Genomic DNA, 21,925 nt, shown 5'->3' on the forward strand with positions numbered 1-21,925 from the left:
AATTTTTAACATTTTTTAAATGTTAATTAAAATAACATTTTATAAAATATTGACTTCTAATTTTTTATATTTTTTTTCTAAATATATTAATCCAATCTCTTAATTATAAATTTTAAATAAATAATAATTTTATTGTTTATCCAATCATATTATAATTTTAGTTATTTCAATAATTAATTTTATCTAATACTTATAATTTAATAAATTAATTTTTTAACTTTAAACTAATTTAAACTGCTATAACCCACGTGTCACCATGTTAGTCCAGTAACTAGTAATAATAATAATATAAGTAACAACAATAAGAATAACACTATAAATGTGTATTTATATCTTTATATACACCGTATGGTATTATATATAAACTTATATATGTAACGACTCCAACTTCAATTTCAACTTCGAAATAGTATAACTTTTTCTCGCAGCACACACAGCATAGTACCATGGATGCGCTGCGCGTCGCCCCCACCACCCCGCCTCTCCTCCGCCGCCACCCTCTCCGCAAAATGGCGCCCCATCCCCTCACCGCGCGTCCCCGCCGCGCGCCCCTCATCGTCGCCACGCTTTCCATGCCGCCGGAGGCCACTCACTCCTCCGCCGTCGCCATCGTCGAAGATCCCTCGGAGGCGGCTCCTCCTCCGCGCCCCCGCGTCTCGCCGGATTCCCTCCAGTACCCGCCCGGCTTCGTCGGCGCGATTCCCGCCAGCTCTCGCTCAGACGGCGGCGACGGCGACGGTATGAATAATGCCATGACTTATTTGACGAACATTCTCTCTTCGAAGGTATATGACGTGGCGATTGAGTCCCCTCTGCAATTGGCGCCAAAGCTCTCTGCGAGACTCGGGGTTAAGGTTTGGCTCAAGAGAGAGGATTTGCAACCCGTAAGTTCGTTCCCACCACCTTTTTTTACATCAGGGTCGGTATCAATTTTTGATCTTGATGTGCAATGCGTGGGAAAAAGGCCTCATTGTTGATTATTAATTGGTATTATTGAAAATAGAGTTTAATACATGTCACTCTCAACTAATGAGTAATTATCGATGACATGACTTTTTAAGGTGGCTATTATAAAAGAAATGTCAGAAAACTTAACAATTTGTGATGGCAGTTTTGAAGAAAAAAAATATTATTGGTGTGTTTATGAAATATTTCAAGTGATGTAAATGACTATGTTTTTGCTTGAAGTGGAAGGAACTCTGTTCAGTGAATCATTTTTTTTTACCGCAGTTTTTGTTTTTGTTTTTGTTTTTAAGTATTAACTATGAAGGGCTTGAATCGCTTGATGCATTGCCTTGGATTTTGTTACAACGGAGTCTTGTTGTGTTTAAGAGATGTTATATGGTTTACTGAAAGATGAGTGAACAACATACGTGTGTGTTAATGCATGAGTATTTGAAATTGGGGTGTAGGTTTTCTCATTTAAGCTTCGTGGAGCTTATAATATGATGGCAAAGCTTCCGACGGAATTGTTGGAAAAGGGGGTTATCTGCTCGTCTGCTGGGAACCATGCTCAAGGAGTTGCATTGGCTGCCAAGAGGTTGAATTGCAGTGCGGTGATTGCTATGCCTGTCACCACTCCAGAAATAAAGGTGTGTTTTGTTTATATGTTTACTTTTGCTTGCTTGTTTGTCTGTTTCTTTAATTATATCCCTGGAAAAGAGAATTTGTTCAATTTAGTTATGTGTTTTTGTTTCTTGTAACATTGCAGTGGAAATCCGTGGAGGCTCTGGGTGCTACAGTTGTGCTCGTGGGGGATTCATATGATGAAGCACAAGCATATGCTAAGAAGCGGGGGGTAGAGGAGGGTAGGACATTCATACCTCCTTTTGATCATCCTGATGTCATCATGGGTCAGGGAACAATTGGCATGGAAATTGTCCGCCAAATGCAAGGTCCAATTTATGCAATCTTTGTGCCTGTGGGAGGTGGTGGTCTCATTGCTGGTATTGCTGCTTATGTGAAGAGGGTTAACCCAGAGGTTTGCATGATGTTATGTTATCGGTTGTGATTTTGTATGTCTTCCTTTAGAGAAATGATTATTGACATCTGTTATGAATACACAGGTGAAGATTTTTGGGGTTGAGCCCACTGATGCAAATGCAATGGCGTTGTCACTCCACCATGACCAGAGAGTGATTTTGGACCAGGTTGGGGGATTTGCAGATGGCGTAGCTGTTAAAGAGGTCGGTGAAGAAACTTTCCGCATATGCAAGGAGTTGATAGATGGCATTGTTCTTGTAAGCCGTGATTCAATTTGTGCGTCAATAAAAGTAAGATTTTCTTTTGCTTGCAAAGTTTGCATTCTAAATCTCTGATGCTAGATATATTCTCCAGATTTATATTTATAACTTCATATATATGCTAGATATACTTCTCTACTCTCGAGTATCTTCTGTGCAAATGTTAGAAAATTCATTGTGTCTTGTCAAATGAAGTAAATATATATTCTCTACTCACGAGAAGTGTGGAGATCTTAGGCTAATTGTTCCGATGCTTTATCAAATTTTCTTTGCCATCCGATGTTCTTGACAGTTGATCAGAAATTTGCAAAGTATTTGAATGAGTTAATAATTGAGATTTCTTGAAGACATATGAAGTCGAGTCAGCCAGAAATATCAAATTTCAAATTGGTAGCTGGAGGAGTATAGTGCATATAATGGCAAGAGGAACTAGAATATCTTGACAAACTATTTATAGTTTTTGTGCAATAAAGAATTATTAAATATTTTTTTGTGTTTATACATATTTGGTTAAGTTTTTTTTTTTTTTTTTGGGTATCTTGGCTGAGGTTGGATGAAGGAGATTGGACAGAATGGTATGTGCTATAATTAGATGAGTTTGGCTATTAACTTTACCTGTTTCAGAATTACTTAACACCATATTTATCTTGATCTGTTTCCTGTTTATCACCCCAAGGTGATTATAGGGAGGCATGTGCTGTAATTAAATGAGTTTGGCTATTAACTTTACCTTGTACTTTTAGAGGCTTTCGCTCTGTTGTTGACATTCTCTCTGTCTCTAGGTGCATAGGCTGTTCAGTTGGAGTTTTTGTTGGTTCAAATGTAGCTCTTCTATTGGTATCATCAGAATTGGGGACTTAATTTTACGCAGACCTTTGATTATCTAGTACATTTAATGCAAAACAGTACAGATTCTGTATGACTTAATTTTTTGGGATATGACAAGAATAAAACTTGTTGCAGGATATGTTCGAGGAGAAAAGGAACATATTAGAACCAGCAGGAGCACTTGCACTAGCTGGAGCTGAGGCATACTGCAAGCATCATGGGATCCAGGGGAAAAATATTGTAGCAATAACCAGTGGAGCAAACATGAATTTTGATAAACTTCGGGTTGTAACTGAACTTGCTAATGTTGGTCGTAAACAAGAGGCTGTGCTGGCAACTGTTATGGCAGAGGAGCCTGGCAGTTTCAAACAATTTTGTGAATTGGTATGTCTGCTATTTTAACACTATTTCTGTAAGTGTTCTTCATGTTAGTACTTATTTTCTATCTTGTCTGGCAGGTGGGGCAGATGAACATAACAGAATTCAAATACAGATATAACTCAAATGAGAAGGCAGTTGTCCTTTACAGGTGAGATCATAATTGCCTGATAATTTTTTCTTTATCCATTGTCAATCAATTTTTAAAAAGCAATATGTTGCCTGAATATTGACATCTCTCTGTCCCAATTTATTAGTTTTCATTGACTATCATTTTCTCTAGTGCAAATATCTGTTAACAACTTGTATTATGTCAAGGTGGCCCGTAGTATTTATTGTCTCAATTGTATTCGCATGCAGTGTTGGGGTTCACACAATCTCCGAACTAAGAGCAATGCAGGAGAGGATGGAATCTTCTCAGCTCAAAACTTACAATCTCACAGAAAGTGACTTGGTGAAAGACCACTTGCGTTACTTGGTATGTTGGCCCCAAAAAAATCCTTCACAGTGAAGCTTATTATATCATTTCGTAGTTCCCTTTTCTCAACACTATTCCCAACCACTAAACTGTCTAAAAATATTTATTTAATGTTGGATTTTTCTGAGGATTCCAGTCCAAATTAAGCTAAGATGTTGAAAACTAAGTGACATCACATGACTAAGCCGCCCCATTTGATGTATTTGTCTCATCTTCTTGAGATGTCTTTGTCAAACATGAATCTTTCACTAACAGTTAAATCACCGGCCGTGTTTGTATTGTTGAACTTAGTTAACTTTGTGCTGAACACATTTCAGATGGGAGGCCGATCAAACGTTCAGAATGAGGTTCTTTGTCGTCTCACCTTTCCAGAAAGACCTGGTGCTTTGATGAAATTTTTGGACTCCTTCAGTCCACGTTGGAATATTAGTTTATTCCATTACCGAGGGGAGGTGGGAATTTTTTACTTTCTCTTACTTTAATCAAACACACTGCATGTGGTTTTATGCACAGACAAAACTCAAATGCAGGTCCTTAGGTTGTTTTGGTGTTGTTCTCCAATCATAATTAGAGTTTTATCTTGGTAACTTGCTTTAATCTTTAAAGCAAACTTTTATCTGACGTGAAACTCCAATTCTGATTGGAGAACAGTACTAAAAGCAAGTAATGAGCTGCATCTAAGTTTTGTCCTTTCTGCATTTTCTTTCTGATGGCATCCTTATACTTACTGACCAACAGGGTGAAACTGGAGCAAACGTGCTAGTTGGATTACAGGTACCCAAAAGTGAGATAGATGAGTTCCATGATCGTGCTAACAAACTTGGATATGATTATAAAGTGGTGAATAATGATGATGACTTCCAGCTTCTAATGCACTGATGGGGGTTTTAGGCACTTGTCATTATTGTGTATTTTAGTGGACAAGATTATCATATTTAATATTTCCACTGTCGCTTCAAAAGGTTAGATGTCATTAGTTGATTAGAGGAACAACTAGTGCTTTTTACCTAGTGAGGTGTCTTATCACATTTTTATAATCGGTAGTTTATGTTTTTTTTTTTTTTTTGGGAAGCATTGGAATCTTATATGTTGTTGCCTGGTCTTTTGTGTCTGTAATATAAGTGTCTTCAAAAGGTTGTTTGCTCGCCAATCGCCTGTATTCCCTTCCTTTAGCAAATCATAAGAAAATAAGACTTTTTTTTTTAACAGTGTTTGGTTAGAAGCAAATGAGGAATGGAGAAATTTTATAAACTTTGATTGTTTGTTTCAACTTTTAGGAAGAAAGGGGAATGAAGGAGAGCATAATTGCTCTTCATCTAAATTCTACTTCTCTAATATTGAAGGGATTTGAAAGAGAGAGGAGGAACATTAAAAGATTTCTAGTATATTGAATAAAATTTTCTTACTTATGTTTAGAGATCCAAGATTATTAAGATATAAGAATAAATTTTTAAAATTCCTCTCCTCATCTCCTGTCAATGAAGTGTAGTGTTAGGGATGAAAAATCTACAACATTTCATAAATATTATAACCAAAATAAAAACTTTTTATAACATAGGGACTAAAATCAATTTTAACCAAATCTTGTCAAAGTTAAGTTGCTAATTTTCAGTTGACTGTCATTTTCAAAATTAGTTAGGAAGTTGTATACTATAAAACATTGTAACTCTCAGATCCAATAATGAGATTTCATTGTTCATTCTCTCTAGTTTTGGGCTCAGATTAACATTAATTTTCTTTCTCGATTTGCTTCTTCGAATTTCAATTTGCTCGAGTTCAATCTTTCACAAATCCCGAAGCACCTAAAACACATTTCACTCTTAAAATTAGTTAACTTAATTATTTTTATTAGACTCAGTAAATTAATTATTTGATTCTTATATATATATGTGCAACAATAGTTTAAGACAAACATGAGAAGTAAATTTGATAAATCTTTTTTAAAGCTAATATATGAAAGACAATGTGAATATTAGAGAAAAAGAAGTGATTTCTTTGGAGAGTAACTTTAAAATTTTATGAAAACAAAAAGACAAATAAGCAACGAAGAGTCAACTTTTATTTCTTTTCTTAATTTTGTCATGCGAGAAAATATAATGGTAAATTCATTGTTATTTTGCCAAATACATCTGGTCGAGTTTTTTTTTTTTTTGTGGATAACTCTGGTCGAATTTTTTTACTTACATGACTCGTGACTTGAGTTTAATTCTATTTTTTTTTTTTTTTGATAGACGATGTATAAAATCTACTAGAAATCTCTAGTGAAGTTGGTGGTCTTCCATAATCTTGTAAAGAAACATGCTTTCCTTTAATTTAAACTTAAGGTTAAATTAATCAAGAGGTGCCTAAACATAATTATTTAAATTTAAAGAACTAAAAAATATTTAAGCCTGTAAAATATTCTGAATGCTCCTTGTGGTTTTGTTTTCTTTTCCGATAGTTTTACGTGGTTCTATCTAGGCAGGGGTGAGGGTGTTGTTAGGTGCACCAGCCATATTGTTTGTGCACCTAACAATAAATGAGTATTCCAAAAATACCCCTGTTTGGTTTCTTTTTTCTTTTACTTTTTGTTTAACTTTTTTAACCCATTCATTCGTTAATTGTCTTGGTTTCTTCTCGTTTTTTTTTATTTTCGTGAGAGGAGAGGTGTATTGTGGCCATTTCGGTCGAGGTAAAAATGTTACAAATATAAGTTGGCAAGTGTTGGCTATGACAATGATTGGTGTGGTTGTTAATAGAGGTATGTCACATTTTTTGTTTTATTTGTTTTTTGTGTATAAGACTTACAGATTAAATAATTCGTATAAGTTATATAGATTATTCAATCCATATAACGCATATAGATTGACCAATCTGTAAGAGTTATACGGATTACTTAATCCGTACAACTCATATGGATTGACAATCTGTATGCGTTATACGAATTCATAATATTTTTTAAAATTTAAAATTAAAAGAAACACTTATTATTTTTTATTTTTTTAAAATTATAAATATATTAATATGATTGTTATAAAAATTAATGGGTAAAAAAATTATTTGTTTATTTGAAATATAATTAGTATTATTATTTTAAATATTTTTAAATAAGTGTAGTTTGATAATTATTTTGTAGGTATTTGTTTTTATATTTTGGAAATGATATTAATTGTAAACTAATTTACACTTATAATTTATGTATAATTTATTTGAGTTGCTGTGGTCTAAAATTGACTATTTTTGGTGATTATAATTTGATGAATTAGAATTAAGTTCAATAATATAATTTATTTTAGTAGATATGATTAGGTTATAATTTTTTATGTATTATATGGTTATGAATTTTAAGTAGAAAAAGTTGATGTTGTTGGTTTTTAATATATAGGGCTATCAATTTTAATGTTTTATATTATTAAATGTAGTAAAAAATATCTAGGGTTTTGTGTGATAGTATATGTATGATGTGGTTAGGGGTCGCTTGTTTGTGATTGAAATTTTTTAATGTCTTGTTAAGATGAACGAAGATCAATGGATGTATGACAGTATAATGTCTGAAGAAGTTGATATGAATGAACAAAATAAAGAAGAAGTTGGTGTGAAATCAAAACATGTTGATTGTTCTAATGTGTTCAATACTTCTCAAGTATTAATATGATTTTTTGTTGTTAAAGTAAGTTATTGAATGTTCGTTGAAGAGTAAAGATGTTTGGATTACATTGTAGGTGTTTGCTACCCGTGATGATGTTTTGAATTGGGCTCAAGCTGTTGCTTATGAAATTGGTGTTGTGACAGTCATTATGAGGTCAAACACAAACACTGGTATAAGAGGAAAGACTTTATTTGTTTTAATTGGTTGTGAAAGAAGTGATCAGTATAGGTCCAGGAAGAAAGATTTTGTAAGAAGAGATACTAGCAGTAGCAAATGTGGGTGTCCCTTTAAGTTGTGTGGAAAACCAGTGGTTGGAGGCCAAGAATGAATGTTGAAGTTAATGTGTGAGAGTCATAATCATGAAATGGCAAAGTCATTAGTTGGACATTCATATGTTGGTCGATTGACTAAGGATAAAAAGATAATTATTGTTGATATGACAAAGTCAATGGTGAAACCAAGAAATATCTTGCTAACGCTGAAGGAGCACAATGCCAATAGTTATACAACAATCAAACAAATATACAATGCAAAAAGTGCATACCTTTCTTCCATAAGAGGTAGTGATACAGAAATGCAACAAATAATGAAGTTTCTTAAACGAGATCAGTATATTCATTGACATAGATTAAAGGATGAAAATGTTGTACGTAATATCTTCTGGTGTCATTCTGATGGAGTGAAGTTATGCGATTCCTGTAATTTGGTATTTTTAATAGATAGTACCTACAAAACAAATAGGTACAAACTCCCGTTACTTGACTTTGTTGGTGTGACACCAATGGGGATGACATTCTCTGTTGGTTTTGCCTATTTGGAGGGAGAAATCTAAATAATGTGGTTTGGGCTCTAGAATGGTTTCGAGGTCTTTTTCTTATACGTGATTTCCTCCTTGGAGTTATTGTTACCGACAAAGATCTAATATTGATGAATGCAATGAAAAATGTATTCCTTGAGTGTACCAACTTGTTGTGTAGGTTTCACATTGACAAGAATGCCAAGACAAAGTGTAAATCCCTAGTTGGTAAAAAAAATACATGGCATTATGTGATGGATGCCTAGGGAGTTTGGTTGATTGTCCTTCCGAGGATTAGTTCGATGATTGCCTTAAGAAGTTTGAAATTGTTTGTTCACCATGAACAATGTTTGTTGACTATGTCAACCAAACATGGATAATTCCCCAAAAAGAAAATTTTGTTAAAGCCTCAATGAATAAGGTGATGCACTTAAGAAACACATGTGTACTTGTATTTGTTTATCGTTTTTTGTGTATTTCATACACATGGTTGAATATGCTCATTGGGCTTTAAAAAGACTATTACAAAATAGCCTGGAGACCTATGTAATGTTTGGAAAGCCATGAACAACATGATCACGTTGCAACACATTGAAATTAAGGCATCTTTTGAGACAAGTACACATGTGGTTGGACATGTTTTTAAAGTTACCTTATACAAAAAAACTACTTGGGATGGTATCAAGGTATGCTTTAAACCAAATTGTTGCTAAGTATGAGCGTGTGAGTTATGCTAATATTGATAGTTCTCGTTGTGGTTGTGTAATGAGAACTACTCATGATCTTCCTTGTGGATACGAGCTAGCTAGATATGTTGTCAGTAGCATATCTTTAGGTGTAATCCATATGTTTTGGTGGAGGCTAAGTTTTTCAGACCAAGGGTTATCTGAGCCCGAGGTTAGCATATCAGAAGAGATGGAAACCATATCATGGCAATTTCAAGAACTTGATGTTTGTGGAAAAGTTACTCTAAAGAGTAAACTTTAAAAAATTGCCTACCTTAATCTAAACTCTATGTGTTCTCCTCTAGAAAAGGTCAACACCAAAGCGTGATTCGTCTTACTGGGAGTATGTTGATGCTTTAGATTCTGTGTAAAATAATAATTCTTCAGTCAAACGTAGTGCATAATCATCTGACTAAGCAATTCCAAGAAGAACTATGCCGGTGTTGAATCAATTTCATCTGTGCATTCATGATTTCATTGAAAACATTGTCGATGTCAAAGCTGACAGTAACTGTGGATATCGTCTAATTGCTGTCTTATTAGGTATGGATGAAGATTCATGATCTTTGGTGTGCAACCATTTGCTTAAAGAACTTGCCAAATGGTCTGATGAGTATATCAACCTCCTTGGTGGCATAGACAGATTCGAAGAATTAAAGCAGTCCCTACTTTTTGATGGATTATCCATGGTATGTAATTTCTGTTATTTTTTTAGTTAAAATTTAATTTAAATCATAACTGTAACATGCAGGTTACCATGAATAAGTGGATGAATATAACCGACATAGAATATTTCATTGTATCAAGGTATAATGTGATCCTTGTTTCTCTATCTCTCCAAAAAAGTATGACGTTTTTTCCACTTATAAGTTAATCACCAACAGATTGTTTTGTGCATCACGCAATATGTATCGATCATGTGTATGATAATCATTTTGTTCAGGTAAATGTATCATGATCCTATTTTTTAATTTATGAAATAAATTGTGTTATAATAATTTGAAATTATTTGTGCATATGTAACAACTTTTTTTTAAGAGAACGTTATCCCTTACCACCTCTAGCTTTGTTATGGTCTAGACATTGTCATCCTCTGGCAAAACAATGGCTAACTCTATATATTAGTAGAATGTAGCAGTACAAAAATTTGTTGATGTTGAAAATATACTATGTTGATTTAAGCGAAGAGTAAAGATTTAGCTACTTATGTAATTGCCATGTACTACAATCATATACAACTGTTTCATTGGAAATTCATATAATTATCTTACCTAGGGTTTAGTGTTACATGTGTTATTAGGGTTAAGTGTTACTTGAAAATGGGGGTTTAGTGGTACGTCACCAATTAGGGTTGAGTGGTGCATCACAAATGAGGGGTTTTACTACCTAGGGTTTAGTGTTACATCACAAGTTAGGGTTTAGTGTTAATTCAAAACTTAGGTTTTGTTGTTACGTGTCTAATATAGGGTTTATGGTTTAATTCATGACCTATGATATACGAGTTCGATACTAATATAAAAAAGATGTCAAATAAAATTTGTGAAATAAAAATGTTGTCAAATAAAATAAAATAATAAACATTGTCTAAACATTTCCTAAAAAAATTCTAACTGTCTTCATGCGTCTTCCATACGCCGCCTTCGTCGTGACCACACATATACATTGCGTTCCGTAGTGACACCTCTGGCGATCCTTAAGCAATCTTCCATCACACGGTATATTTCTGTACCTTCTGTCACTATCCTCAGGTTCAACAACCGTTCTAACCTTTCAGCTATTGCTTGGCAAGCATCCTATGAAATTGACAACAACAGAAAAGGGTTATACATATTGCATGTTCAAATAAAATGAATTTCAAAGTAAGCTGAATATATATGTTACCACTGTATGTTGAAGCTGCTCTACATGAGAACGTGCATCTGTAGGTCCTTCCTTCATAGCTGCTGCTGCCACCAGGTATTGAGGAATATCTGGTTTAACATATGTGTCATCTTGCACGACAGGTGGATGTCTAGCTGGATCCCTGGGCTATGCCGGTCTCATGAAGGGATGAGAAATCATGTAGAACCGGTCGATGTAGTCTGCTGCACACTGTCCAGGCACAACACAAATCCGACCCACTGATGCAAGGTACTTAGAAAAATGTATCCATCTGTCATCAATATCTTCTAACATAATCTTGACGTCGAAGTGTGTGGAGGAATATTCTGAACATACCCAAATTGCTGCACAACCCTCTCTGATCGATGTATGACAACAACTGGACCCCATGGGATATGTCCAGAAAACAAAGAAATTGGCTCAAACTCACTAACTGCACGGTGATTACCGTAAGACATCCAACAAACACCATTAGACGTTAATATATCTAGATGTTTCCGATACGTCGACACTAGTAATGCCTTCCCAGAGTTCTAGTGGCAGTCACGTGGTTTCCTCTCATGATAATCTTCAATAGCAATGGTGTCAGCAACAAAAGGAAAATGCTCATAAATCCAACACTACACATATTTTCAAAACAAAAAAAATAAATCAACACAATAGTGAACATCAAAGAAAAAAAGTTAAATTAAATTATAATTACTTGTAATAGTGTGATATATCCTGCAATTTGTTTGGCGCTGCTCCTAAATGCATCATTCAAATTGTCATACATATACACTAGGACGACAACTCCCCATGGGTAGCTTCCACTCTGGGTGAGGTCTCGAAAGGCGTCAAAGAATACCACATGCATGTGTGTTGCACTCTTGTTAGCAAAAAGAGTGTATCCTAGCAAATGCAACATATAAGCCCGAGCTGCTACATTCCAGTGCGTGACATCACATTTGCTACGATAAATGTCTTGTAGCCATGATAGTCAAACATATGTCCCATGAAATTGTACCGTCTCAGCGTTTGCTTCATCTGCACTCACCTCAAGTAATTTGATTAATAGCAACACCACTTCGTCAACATGAAGAGTTTCAAAGTTATGGAACACACCTGTGATGGGCAGATGAAGTAAAAAGGCCACATCATTAAGGGCGATAGTCACCTCTCCTACAGGAAGATGGAAACAACTAGTTTCCTTATCCCACATCTCCGCAAAAGCCGATATAAGTCTCCGATCGCCAGTGTCCAAGGAACGTGCGATCAGAGGACTTAATCTTGTGGCGGCAACTAAGCCTTCAATCTCTACAACAGGCCTGTCGAATTTCTGAATCTTCCTTCCATGGGAGGATAGCTTGAATACATCACGTTCTTAAAAAAATCATTTTAACAATAATAACAAATAATTATTAAAATATAATTTATTTAAAAATATAAATACCCCTATCATCATAGGCAGTTAGAACTAATGTGTCATGCGCCTGTCAGGAAAACCCCGGCATCAACAACTTCATCATCAGCAGCTACTTCTTGAGGTTGTTCGTGGACCTCGTCAATTGCATGATCTACGTGTTGAACATCCTCAACAACAGGGGCAGCTTCCCGTTGTCTACGTGCAGATGCTGTGGACTTTCATCATTGGGAAGCTTCATCTGAATCACGATTTACTTTTCTCCTCAGGGCTCTTCCTATAACCTTGCTTAAAGCCCGACCCAAATCTTTGGTTCTAACCATAATCTGCACATTTAGACCATTATAACAGTTTATGTCAAAATTCAAACAATACTTCAATCAATTATCATTTAATAATTCATAAATAAAAAAATATTTTTTTTAATATATTTTTAAAATATATTTTTAATTACTTTTATATAATCAAAATAACTTTTTTATTAAAAAGCAACTTAAAAAAAGACTATAATTAATCAAATAAATAAAATAACAAAAACTATGTCTCCTTGCCTATTGTTTTTTACAAAAAAACTAATATATAATAAATACATTAATATATTTATAATTAAAAAAATTAACTATTTAAAAACAAAAATCAAAATAATCTATTTTTAATTAAAAAAGAATAACTATTTGAAAACAAAATTCAAAATAATGTATTTATAATTAAAAAATAACTATTTAAAAACAAAATTAAAAATAATATATTTATAATTAAAAAAACAATAACTATTTAAAAAAAATTAATATATTTATAATTAAAAAACAACAACTATTTAAAAACAAAAATCAAAAGAAAATACTTTTAATTAGAAAAACAATAACTATTTAAAAAAAGTTCAAAATAAAATATATATAATTAAAAAATAGCTATTTAAAAAAATTAATATATTTATAATTAAAAAAACAATAACTATTTAAAAACATAAATCAAAATAATCTATTTTTAATTTTAAAAAAACAACAAATATTTAAAAACAATATTCAAAATAATATATTTATAATTAATAAAAAACAATAACTATTTAAAAAAATCAAAATAATATATTTATAAATAAAAAAATTAAATTTTTAAAAACAAAAATCAAATTAATATATTATAATTTAAAAAATTAAATATTTAAAAAAAACTTAAATTAATATATTTATAATTAAAAAAATAAAAACATTAACTATTTAAAAATGAAACTCAAATTAATATATTTATAATTAAAAAAATAAAAACATCAACTTTTTAAAAACAAAAATCAAAATAATATATTTATAATTAAAAAACAAATACTATTTAAATACAAAAATCAAATTAATATATTTATAATTAAAAAAAAAGATGAAACATACAGATCAGATAATCCGTATGAGTTATACAGATTGGTTAATCCGAATAACTCATACTGATTACTCGATCCATTTGCGTTATATGATTTTCAAACGCACACCAGTAACCATTAAAATCATCAAACATTTACCTTGACGGCGAAAACGACACATGGTGGTGGAGATGGCCTCAATGACAACAATGGAAGTTGAGGACAGTGGAGACGTGATAGGAAACACAGAGCGCTGGAAGAAGAAGCATGAAGCTGCTACGACATCATACGACCATGAGGTAGGAGTGATGGAAGGTTTTTTAAATTTAAGTGAAAAATATTTTTATCACTTCATTAAATTGCTAGTGCACAAGTAATATAGTGTTAGGTCACCTAACAACACCCTAGACCTAAATGGCAATTCGGCCTAATATTTTTTTTTTCTCAAATAACTAGAGGAAATCTCTTGCTTTGCACTACAAAAAGAAAATCACAAAACTAAAAATTGGAATCCCTATTTGAAGTGGTTATAAGTTTTCGATTTTAAATTATATAAAAACTAAATTAGTTTTCATATATTATTAATTAACTACCCTTTTTTATTCCGAGTTAATCCAAATATACACCTAATTGTTCAATATTCTCAGTAATTACTCTTTACTTTCTCTTTCAGCATGTAAACTAACAGTGAATGAAGTAGGACCTTAAGTTAGGGAGGATAATTTATTTAAAAATGAAAAAAAAAATTATTATCATAAAAGGAGTGAAAAGTTAAGAGCAATGAATTTAAATATACAAAATTAGGAAAGCAAAATATATCACTTAAGATATTTATATAAGTTTTTAACAATGAGGGATGCATTTGCATTCCTCAATTATCAACATTGAATAATATAAGTGATAACAACTTATACCTCATTTATACCTCTTAATTAAATAAACAAGATTTAAATGGTAATTTTAAATAGGAAATAAATCATATTAAAAAAATATTTATTTTATATGTATTCATACAATTCTAATAAAGATTAATTATTGTTTTGAACGATAACATTTCACTCCCCTTTGCATCTCATACTCGGAAAATATTCTGTATTGTCTCCCTTTTTTGTTTTTTTCCACGGGAAATAAAGTGATTTCATTAACAGGTCTGTCACAAGTTGGTGAACAAAAGGCAAACCAAACAATCAGAATACAACATAAAAAATCTCCACAGCTAGTGTCCGTGCAGAATGGATAAATATAAGTACTTTCAGAAAATACATAACCTCCAGCACAAACTCCCCCCTCTAAGTATATCTAGTTCCCTAATCTTTTCACTGCATTGTCTCCGTTATTGCCCTCTTTCAAGAGTTTTGTCCTTCACTCCGCTTACAATAAGCTCTTAATCAATAATGGATTCTGTCGGTGCTATTACATTGGGACCATCTTCCTCTTATAGTCACCATCTGTGGGTGTCAAAGTGGAGAAATTAATTGTACATGTGTTTGTTTTACATCACTCATGTGTCTTATAAAGGCTTATAGGTGCTTTTAATTTTTTTTAGTTTGTTTCTTTTCAATTTTAATTTTGATAAGATATTTTAAACATTTTGAGTGTGTTTGTAAGTTTGTGATTTTTTAATTTTGTTTCCTATAAATTCGAACAATGAAACTATAAATAAAATAAAAATTAAAATCTTACCGGAATTAAAGTTGAAAAGAGATAGGGTCAAAATTAAAAAAATGTCAATTTACCAAAACTAAAATTAAAAAAAAAATTTCAGGAATCAAAAGTAAAAAAATATTAACTTACAGAAACCAAACTAAAACATATTTAAATCCCTTTTAAAATATGTTAAACGTGATTTTTGTAATAAAAAACTTTGACATTAAATGTTAGATTACGTCAAATAAAAACAGTCTAATTAAGTAGTTGGAGATAATTATATGTTTATAGTTTCAATCAATATTTACTTGATATGTATTTAAATTTTTTAATTCATAAAAAATAATTAATAACCCTACATTATACTATATATTATAAAAATGAACAGAAATTGTAGTAATTTAGAAAACATAATAATTTCCGGTTAAAGTGACGAAATATATAATTCCTCCTTGTTGTCTAATTCCAAGTGGTCTCTTTCTAGGACGCTATCTACTATTCTGTTAATTAGATTGATTTTTATTTTTTGGTTTTTCCTGTATCGTTTTCGTTTCGTTTTGCACCCCTATAGAAGATGGATTCTCACTCGTCAATTCAAATGTTTTTAATTTATTAAAAATGGTAATTTTTACTATTCTCATTTCCTTATTTAATGAGTTAATTTGATGAATGAATGGTTAAAATATTAAGAAAACTACACTAAAAAGTGTCGTACGTATATTAATACTTTAGTGTTATACTGTGATGTCAGTTTTCATTGGTGTTAATTATTATTTTGACGAACATTAGTTACTTCCGAAAAAAATTATTTTATATTAATATTATGATGAGAAAAAAAAAAACTATCTGACAAATATTAAGCTATTAATATAAATATTATAAGTTTATACAGACTATATGTACTACCGTTGTGACACAAACATTCCATAAACACATTAATAGAACTTCAACTTGTTTCTAGAGGTGTGAATCACGTGGCTTAATTCTTGGTGTTATCGATATTGGAAATAAGGGGTTCTTCAAATGTGCCATAGGAATCGCCATCACATGACAAGTGGTTTGGCAATTGAAATGTTTTTTTTTTTTTTTAGTTTTATATGTACGTATTTACATCAATATGAATAAGTACAACCTTCTTTATTGGAATTTGGCATTCCTTGTGCAATATATAATATATTATATGCACCCATCATATAATACAAAATCCCTTATACTTTTTTTTTAAGTATCCTTAATATATATATATATATATTCAAAGTTAGTATAATACTTTATGGGTATTTTCAAAATAAAATTTATATTTATTATTGATTAAAATTAATTAATTTAGCATATTTATTGGTTTTGATAAAATAAGTATTTCTTTTAAACATAAAGATCGAAGGTAGCATCTTGATTTAAAATGGAATTTCTGTGAAAGGATGTAAAATGAAGTGATATAAACAAAGTATTGTATTGGTTTTGTTGGGTAAGATATTTTAGTTAGTTGTTTGTTTTTTTTATTAATTTAAAAATTTGTTTAACTAATTTTTTTAGTATTTTTTAATATATTTTTTATAAAATGCTTGTTTATATTTTTTTTATTTTCTTTCATTTTTATCTTCAATATATTTATCAAATTTCCTACTTCAATATATTTATCAAATTTCCTAGTTATCATTTTTAAATAAATTATAATTTTATGATTTTTTTGTCATTTTATACTTTTCAATTATTTGACAATTAGTTTTACCGAATACTTATAATTTCATAAGTTAATTTTTTTAGTTTTTACCTATATCTTTCGACAACCAATTAATTTTATGTAATGGGAAGTTACTAGTTAATTGAATAGTGTTTATAAATTATTATTGTAAACTTTCTCAAAACTAAAATTCAAACCTACAAATTAAGAAAAAAAAGACGAATTCTACGTGAAAGTACTATAGGTTTTATATCATTTTTTTCTTCTTATAAATATATGTTTTGGAACATATGACATTGACTTTCAGTTTCAGTTTACACACTTACTTACGAAGTTAGAGAAAAAAAGGAGGTAAATTCAATCCTACAATCTAAGAATAAGTCATTCAAATGACTACAAATTCATCAAGGAACAATGGCATCCAGCTGAGATAAATATTAGTGACTAGCTTTAGTAATTATTTTCTTGTCTTAATTATTCTTATAATTCATTCAGCTATGATCCAATTAATTATTATGATATATAAAAAATTTAACATAATAAACTATCTCAATTCTCATAGAAAAGTCACGTGAAATTGAAACATAAAAATTTTAGGGTAAGCATTAATAAAATTGATTTCAAATTAAATTAATTTTGAAGTAAAATGATGGTTTATATTTAAATATATTTATTTTATCCTAAAAATAATTTAATTATAAAGTTCAATACATTTTTTATTTAACTTAAAAGCGTCTTGAAACATTAATTTCAACTCAAAATCAAAAATCAATTTTACTCCAAAAATAAATTCTTTCATATTGTAAATATTTCCTTAAAATTATGTTACTTGACATTTCAATATAAATTTAAATGATTTAACCACAAAAAATATAATAAAAATAACATCAAATCATTACTTAATGGACGAAAACATTAAATGAAAAAAAAAGTTTGGAAACTAAGATTAATATGCAAAAATTAAAGGATCAAAATCACAAGAATAAAAAAATTGGATGACGAAAAATATAATTTATTCTAAAATAATTAATATTATACAAAAATAAAACATCCCAATCCCACTGGTTCCCCACACGACCTCACCCCACTGGTCCCCACACGACCTCACCCCACTGGTTCAGTGGTCCTTTTACTTATCTCTGCTGTTTTGTTTTTTGACAGCTATATGTCTCTCTCTACAGTTTCGTAAACAACGTAAGAAAATGATAACCACACAGCTACATGCATGAATTTCTGATATACCATCAAATGTAACGGTAAAGAAATCGTTAAATAGACTTGTCTTAATTTGTGTCCCAATTCTGCAAAAGCATACATACACAATAATATGGGTAGTAGCAGATGGATTAATTGTTGTGCATGGAGGGGTTCAGAAGCTTCTTCTACAATGAGGCTCTTCTTGTTCATGGTGCCTCTCTTAGTGCTTGCGGGCTTTGCTTCTATAAAGGGTTCAACTGTTTATAACGGAAGAGATTTTATTGCAAAACGTTATGCCTCGTGGAGCTCTCTAATTACTCCTTCAAATTCCTCGTCACAAACACTTCTTGATCCTCCTTCAAATTCCTCTTTACAAACACTTCATCAATCTGTAAGTGCTCACTTTTCTTACTCTTTATCTCCTTTTTGGTGAATGAATGGTGACTTTCTTTTAATTCTAAATTTTCGACCACTCACATGCGTTGTGATTTCCTGATTCTCCTCTGAGACATTTTTGGGTAAACATTTTGCATGCATTTTTTTAACATAAACATCTCTCTTGTTATTGATGTTGTACATACTCACATTCTTTTTTATTTTTATTTAGTCCGTCGGAATGGAAAACAAATACTAAAATAAAATAAATAAATGTACGCAAACTAAAGAATTAGATTAAAATTACAGACTTTCAAAATATGGAAATTAAAATTATTAAAAAATAAGAGAACAAAAATTGTAATTCAGGAAATGAAAATTATAATTTAAAAGAAAAAAAAAAAAATGTATCAAGTTCTCATTTAAATTGAAATCTTAGCATATTTGATACTTTAACTAAAGTTTATGACTTGTGTTTTTTTAACAGAATGAAACTGAAGTTTTCAATGTCTCCAAACCCGGGTTCAATTTAGCTCCTGCAAATGAATCTGATGAATCTCACCCAAGACAGAAGCGGAAAAGAAAATTCAGTTTCTTAGATAAAACTGAAGCTGTTCTAGCACAAGCTCGAGCTGCAATCAGAGAAGCTGAAAATTGGAATCAAACACAAGATTCAGATTATGTTCCAGTAGGTCCAATGTATTGGAATCCTAAGGAATTTCACAGGTACATAGTGCACTGCTTTTTCTCTCTGAACTGTTCATTATTTCCTTCTAACGTACTGTCTTCTTTCAAAATTTCCCCTGTTCTTCATAATGACGAATTACAAATATGCATTTTAATGTTATATATGAGTTCCAATCAATATCTACGGATGGTCAAATGGGCACAATCAATTCTTTCAATACCACAAGCATGAAAAATTATCATAGGGTCCTAGACCATTTGGTAATCATGATTTCGACCAATCTTCATTTGTAACCAAGTTTTATTAACTTTTTCTCGTACTTTAAAAAAAAACTTGGCCATTTGTCATGAATAGATTGTTCAAAATCATGCACATGTAGTGGTCTACAACCATCAAATAATTTCTCCACAAGTATAACAAGTGAATAATGTTATATGCAATTTTGAGTTATATCCATTGTTCATTACAAATCACTTATTAATCTCCATCTCTTCAAAAAATTGCTACAATAGGAGCTACTTAGAAATGGAGAAACAATTCAAAGTATTTGTCTATGAAGAGGGGGAACTTCCAGTTTTCCATGAAGGACCATGCGCCAGCATATACTCCACGGAGGGGAGCTTCATCCATGCTATTGAAATGAATGAGCATTTTAGAACAAGAGATCCCAAGAAAGCACATGTGTTTTTCCTTCCTTTTAGCGTAGTAATGATGGTTCGATACGTGTACATAAGGGACTCACACGATTTTGGCCCCATAAAAAGAACAGTCAGGGACTATATCAATGTCATTGCTGCAAGATACCCTTATTGGAATCGAAGCCTTGGAGCTGATCACTTCATGCTCTCTTGCCATGATTGGGTGAACATCTTATTACCACTAGTTCATAATCCCTGCATTATTGTTTTAAAAGGCATCGATAATTTGAAGTTTAATTAATAAACATTCACTATCATATCTATATACATAGTCTTTATGTAGTTAATCAATCATAAATCGTTTTAGGTATGATTTTTAAAATGACTGTTATAAAAGTCAAGAAAATTATCATGCATGCTGGTTTGTGATTAAATGATGGTATCAGAGCCAAGGGCTTTAACTCGGTTGAAGGTTAAACATGATTCGTGAGTTGTTGTAAATCGATACCTGTCTTTGATCTTTACACATAAAAAAGTTGTGTAAGAAACCTTTATGTTGAGCATGGTGTATACTTAATAATTAATTTGATATATGAAAACCTTGTTCTAATTAGTTTCATTATTGTCTCATTTATATATGTATAGGGGCCAGAGGCTTCAAAATTCTCACCTTACTTGCGTAAGAACTCTATTCGTGTACTTTGCAATGCCAACACCTCTGAAGGATTCGACCCTAGAAAGGATGTTTCATTTCCAGAAATTAATCTCCAACGTGGTCCAATAGATGGTTTACTTGGTGGGCCATCTGCATCTCAACGTTCAATTTTGGCATTCTTTGCTGGAGGCATTCATGGCCCCATTAGGCCAATTCTTCTTGAGCATTGGGAAAAAAAGGATGAAGATATTCAAGTTCACCAGTACCTCCCAAAGGGTGTTTCTTACTATGGCATGTTGAGGAAGAGCAAGTTTTGCCTCTGCCCTAGTGGGTATGAGGTGGCAAGCCCTAGAGTGGTGGAGGCAATTTACACAGGGTGTGTTCCTGTGCTCATTTCGGATCACTATGTCCCTCCTTTCAGTGATGTTTTGAATTGGAAGATGTTCTCAGTTGAGGTTTCTATGAAAGAAATTCCCAACTTGAAGGACATTTTGATGAATATTTCTCCAAGGAAGTACATAAGAATGCAAAAAAGAGTGAGACAAATTCGGAGACACTTTGAGGTACATTCTCCACCCAAGCGATATGATGTGTTTCATATGATACTTCATTCTGTGTGGCTTAGGAGACTTAATTTCAGAGTCCTTGATGATCAATGATTTGTAAGTGACAATAACTAATAAATTACTTCACCATATTCACTTTGGGAATAATGTAAATCCAGAGGCAAGAAAAATATAACTATTTAAATTCAGTTGTGATCTTTTGTTTTCACATCAATTTTCACATTTATCCTGTATTTTTTTTATACATCATTTGTGGATCATTTTTTCTCTCTCTAAAGGTGTTTTATGAGAATAAGATTCTCACATAATTAAATTAAGGAAATTCTTTTATTACATGTGTGTGTATATATATAAGGATCATTAATGCACACACATTTTTTTTATCTGTTAATATATATTAACAACGTATACCAAAAATTAAAGACAGAAAATCCAACTTTTAATTTTTTTTAATTAATTTATTTTAGGGGTATTGTAGTACTTTATCATTGTTTTTTTTTTAAAAAAATAAATGTTTCTATCTCCTAATCATCTCTTCTATCCCCATGTTTCCAAATCCATCCATCTTCTTGTTCAGAAACTTCCAATTTTAGTTGCAACGTTTTCACAAACACGTTTTCTTTTTGTTTTACACCACCATGGACAATGTCGCCCGACAGCCACTACCATTGATGCCGCTGGATTAAGATGAACAGGTAGAAATTTATCTTAGAGCGGAACAATTAATATACATGATTAAACCAATTATGTTCACAACATTCTCTG

At 31.6% G+C, this 21,925-nt stretch overlaps 2 protein-coding genes across 2 annotated transcripts; both read left to right on the forward strand.

Moving 5' to 3' along the window:
- Positions 1-361: 361 nt before the first annotated feature.
- Positions 362-5,133, forward strand: LOC100802802 (threonine dehydratase biosynthetic, chloroplastic). The gene is made up of 9 exons (XM_003542491.5): positions 362-884; positions 1,413-1,592; positions 1,712-1,981; positions 2,067-2,273; positions 3,207-3,455; positions 3,530-3,600; positions 3,810-3,927; positions 4,245-4,379; positions 4,666-5,133. Exons 1-9 carry the CDS (start codon positions 447-449, stop codon positions 4,804-4,806), a joined length of 1,809 nt encoding a protein of 602 aa, XP_003542539.1. The 5' UTR covers positions 362-446; the 3' UTR covers positions 4,807-5,133.
- A 13,109-nt stretch (positions 5,134-18,242) lies between these two features.
- LOC100817730 (probable glycosyltransferase At5g03795) lies at positions 18,243-21,348 on the forward strand. Its single transcript, XM_003542519.5, has 4 exons — positions 18,243-18,629; positions 19,101-19,339; positions 19,814-20,162; positions 20,585-21,348. The coding sequence occupies exons 1-4, from the start codon at positions 18,369-18,371 to the stop codon at positions 21,251-21,253; spliced, it is 1,518 nt and encodes a 505-aa protein (XP_003542567.1). The 5' UTR covers positions 18,243-18,368; the 3' UTR covers positions 21,254-21,348.
- Positions 21,349-21,925: the final 577 nt, after the last annotated feature.

This window comes from Glycine max, chromosome 13, assembly GCF_000004515.6.
Source record: "Glycine max cultivar Williams 82 chromosome 13, Glycine_max_v4.0, whole genome shotgun sequence".
NCBI classification, from domain to species: domain Eukaryota; kingdom Viridiplantae; phylum Streptophyta; class Magnoliopsida; order Fabales; family Fabaceae; genus Glycine; species Glycine max.

Excerpts from the sequence above, each read along its gene's own strand:
- LOC100802802 (XM_003542491.5), top strand. The coding sequence starts at position 447 with ATGGATGCGCTGCGCGTCGCCCCCACCACCCCGCCTCTCCTCCGCCGC. Across the intron at positions 2,274-3,206 it reads CAATTTGTGCGTCAATAAAA|GATATGTTCGAGGAGAAAAG; the intron begins GTAAGATTTTCT and ends AACTTGTTGCAG. Across the intron at positions 4,380-4,665 it reads TATTCCATTACCGAGGGGAG|GGTGAAACTGGAGCAAACGT; the intron begins GTGGGAATTTTT and ends ACTGACCAACAG.
- LOC100817730 (XM_003542519.5), top strand. The coding sequence starts at position 18,369 with ATGGGTAGTAGCAGATGGATTAATTGTTGTGCATGGAGGGGTTCAGAA. Across the intron at positions 18,630-19,100 it reads TACAAACACTTCATCAATCT|AATGAAACTGAAGTTTTCAA; the intron begins GTAAGTGCTCAC and ends TTTTTTTAACAG. Across the intron at positions 19,340-19,813 it reads AATCCTAAGGAATTTCACAG|GAGCTACTTAGAAATGGAGA; the intron begins GTACATAGTGCA and ends TTGCTACAATAG.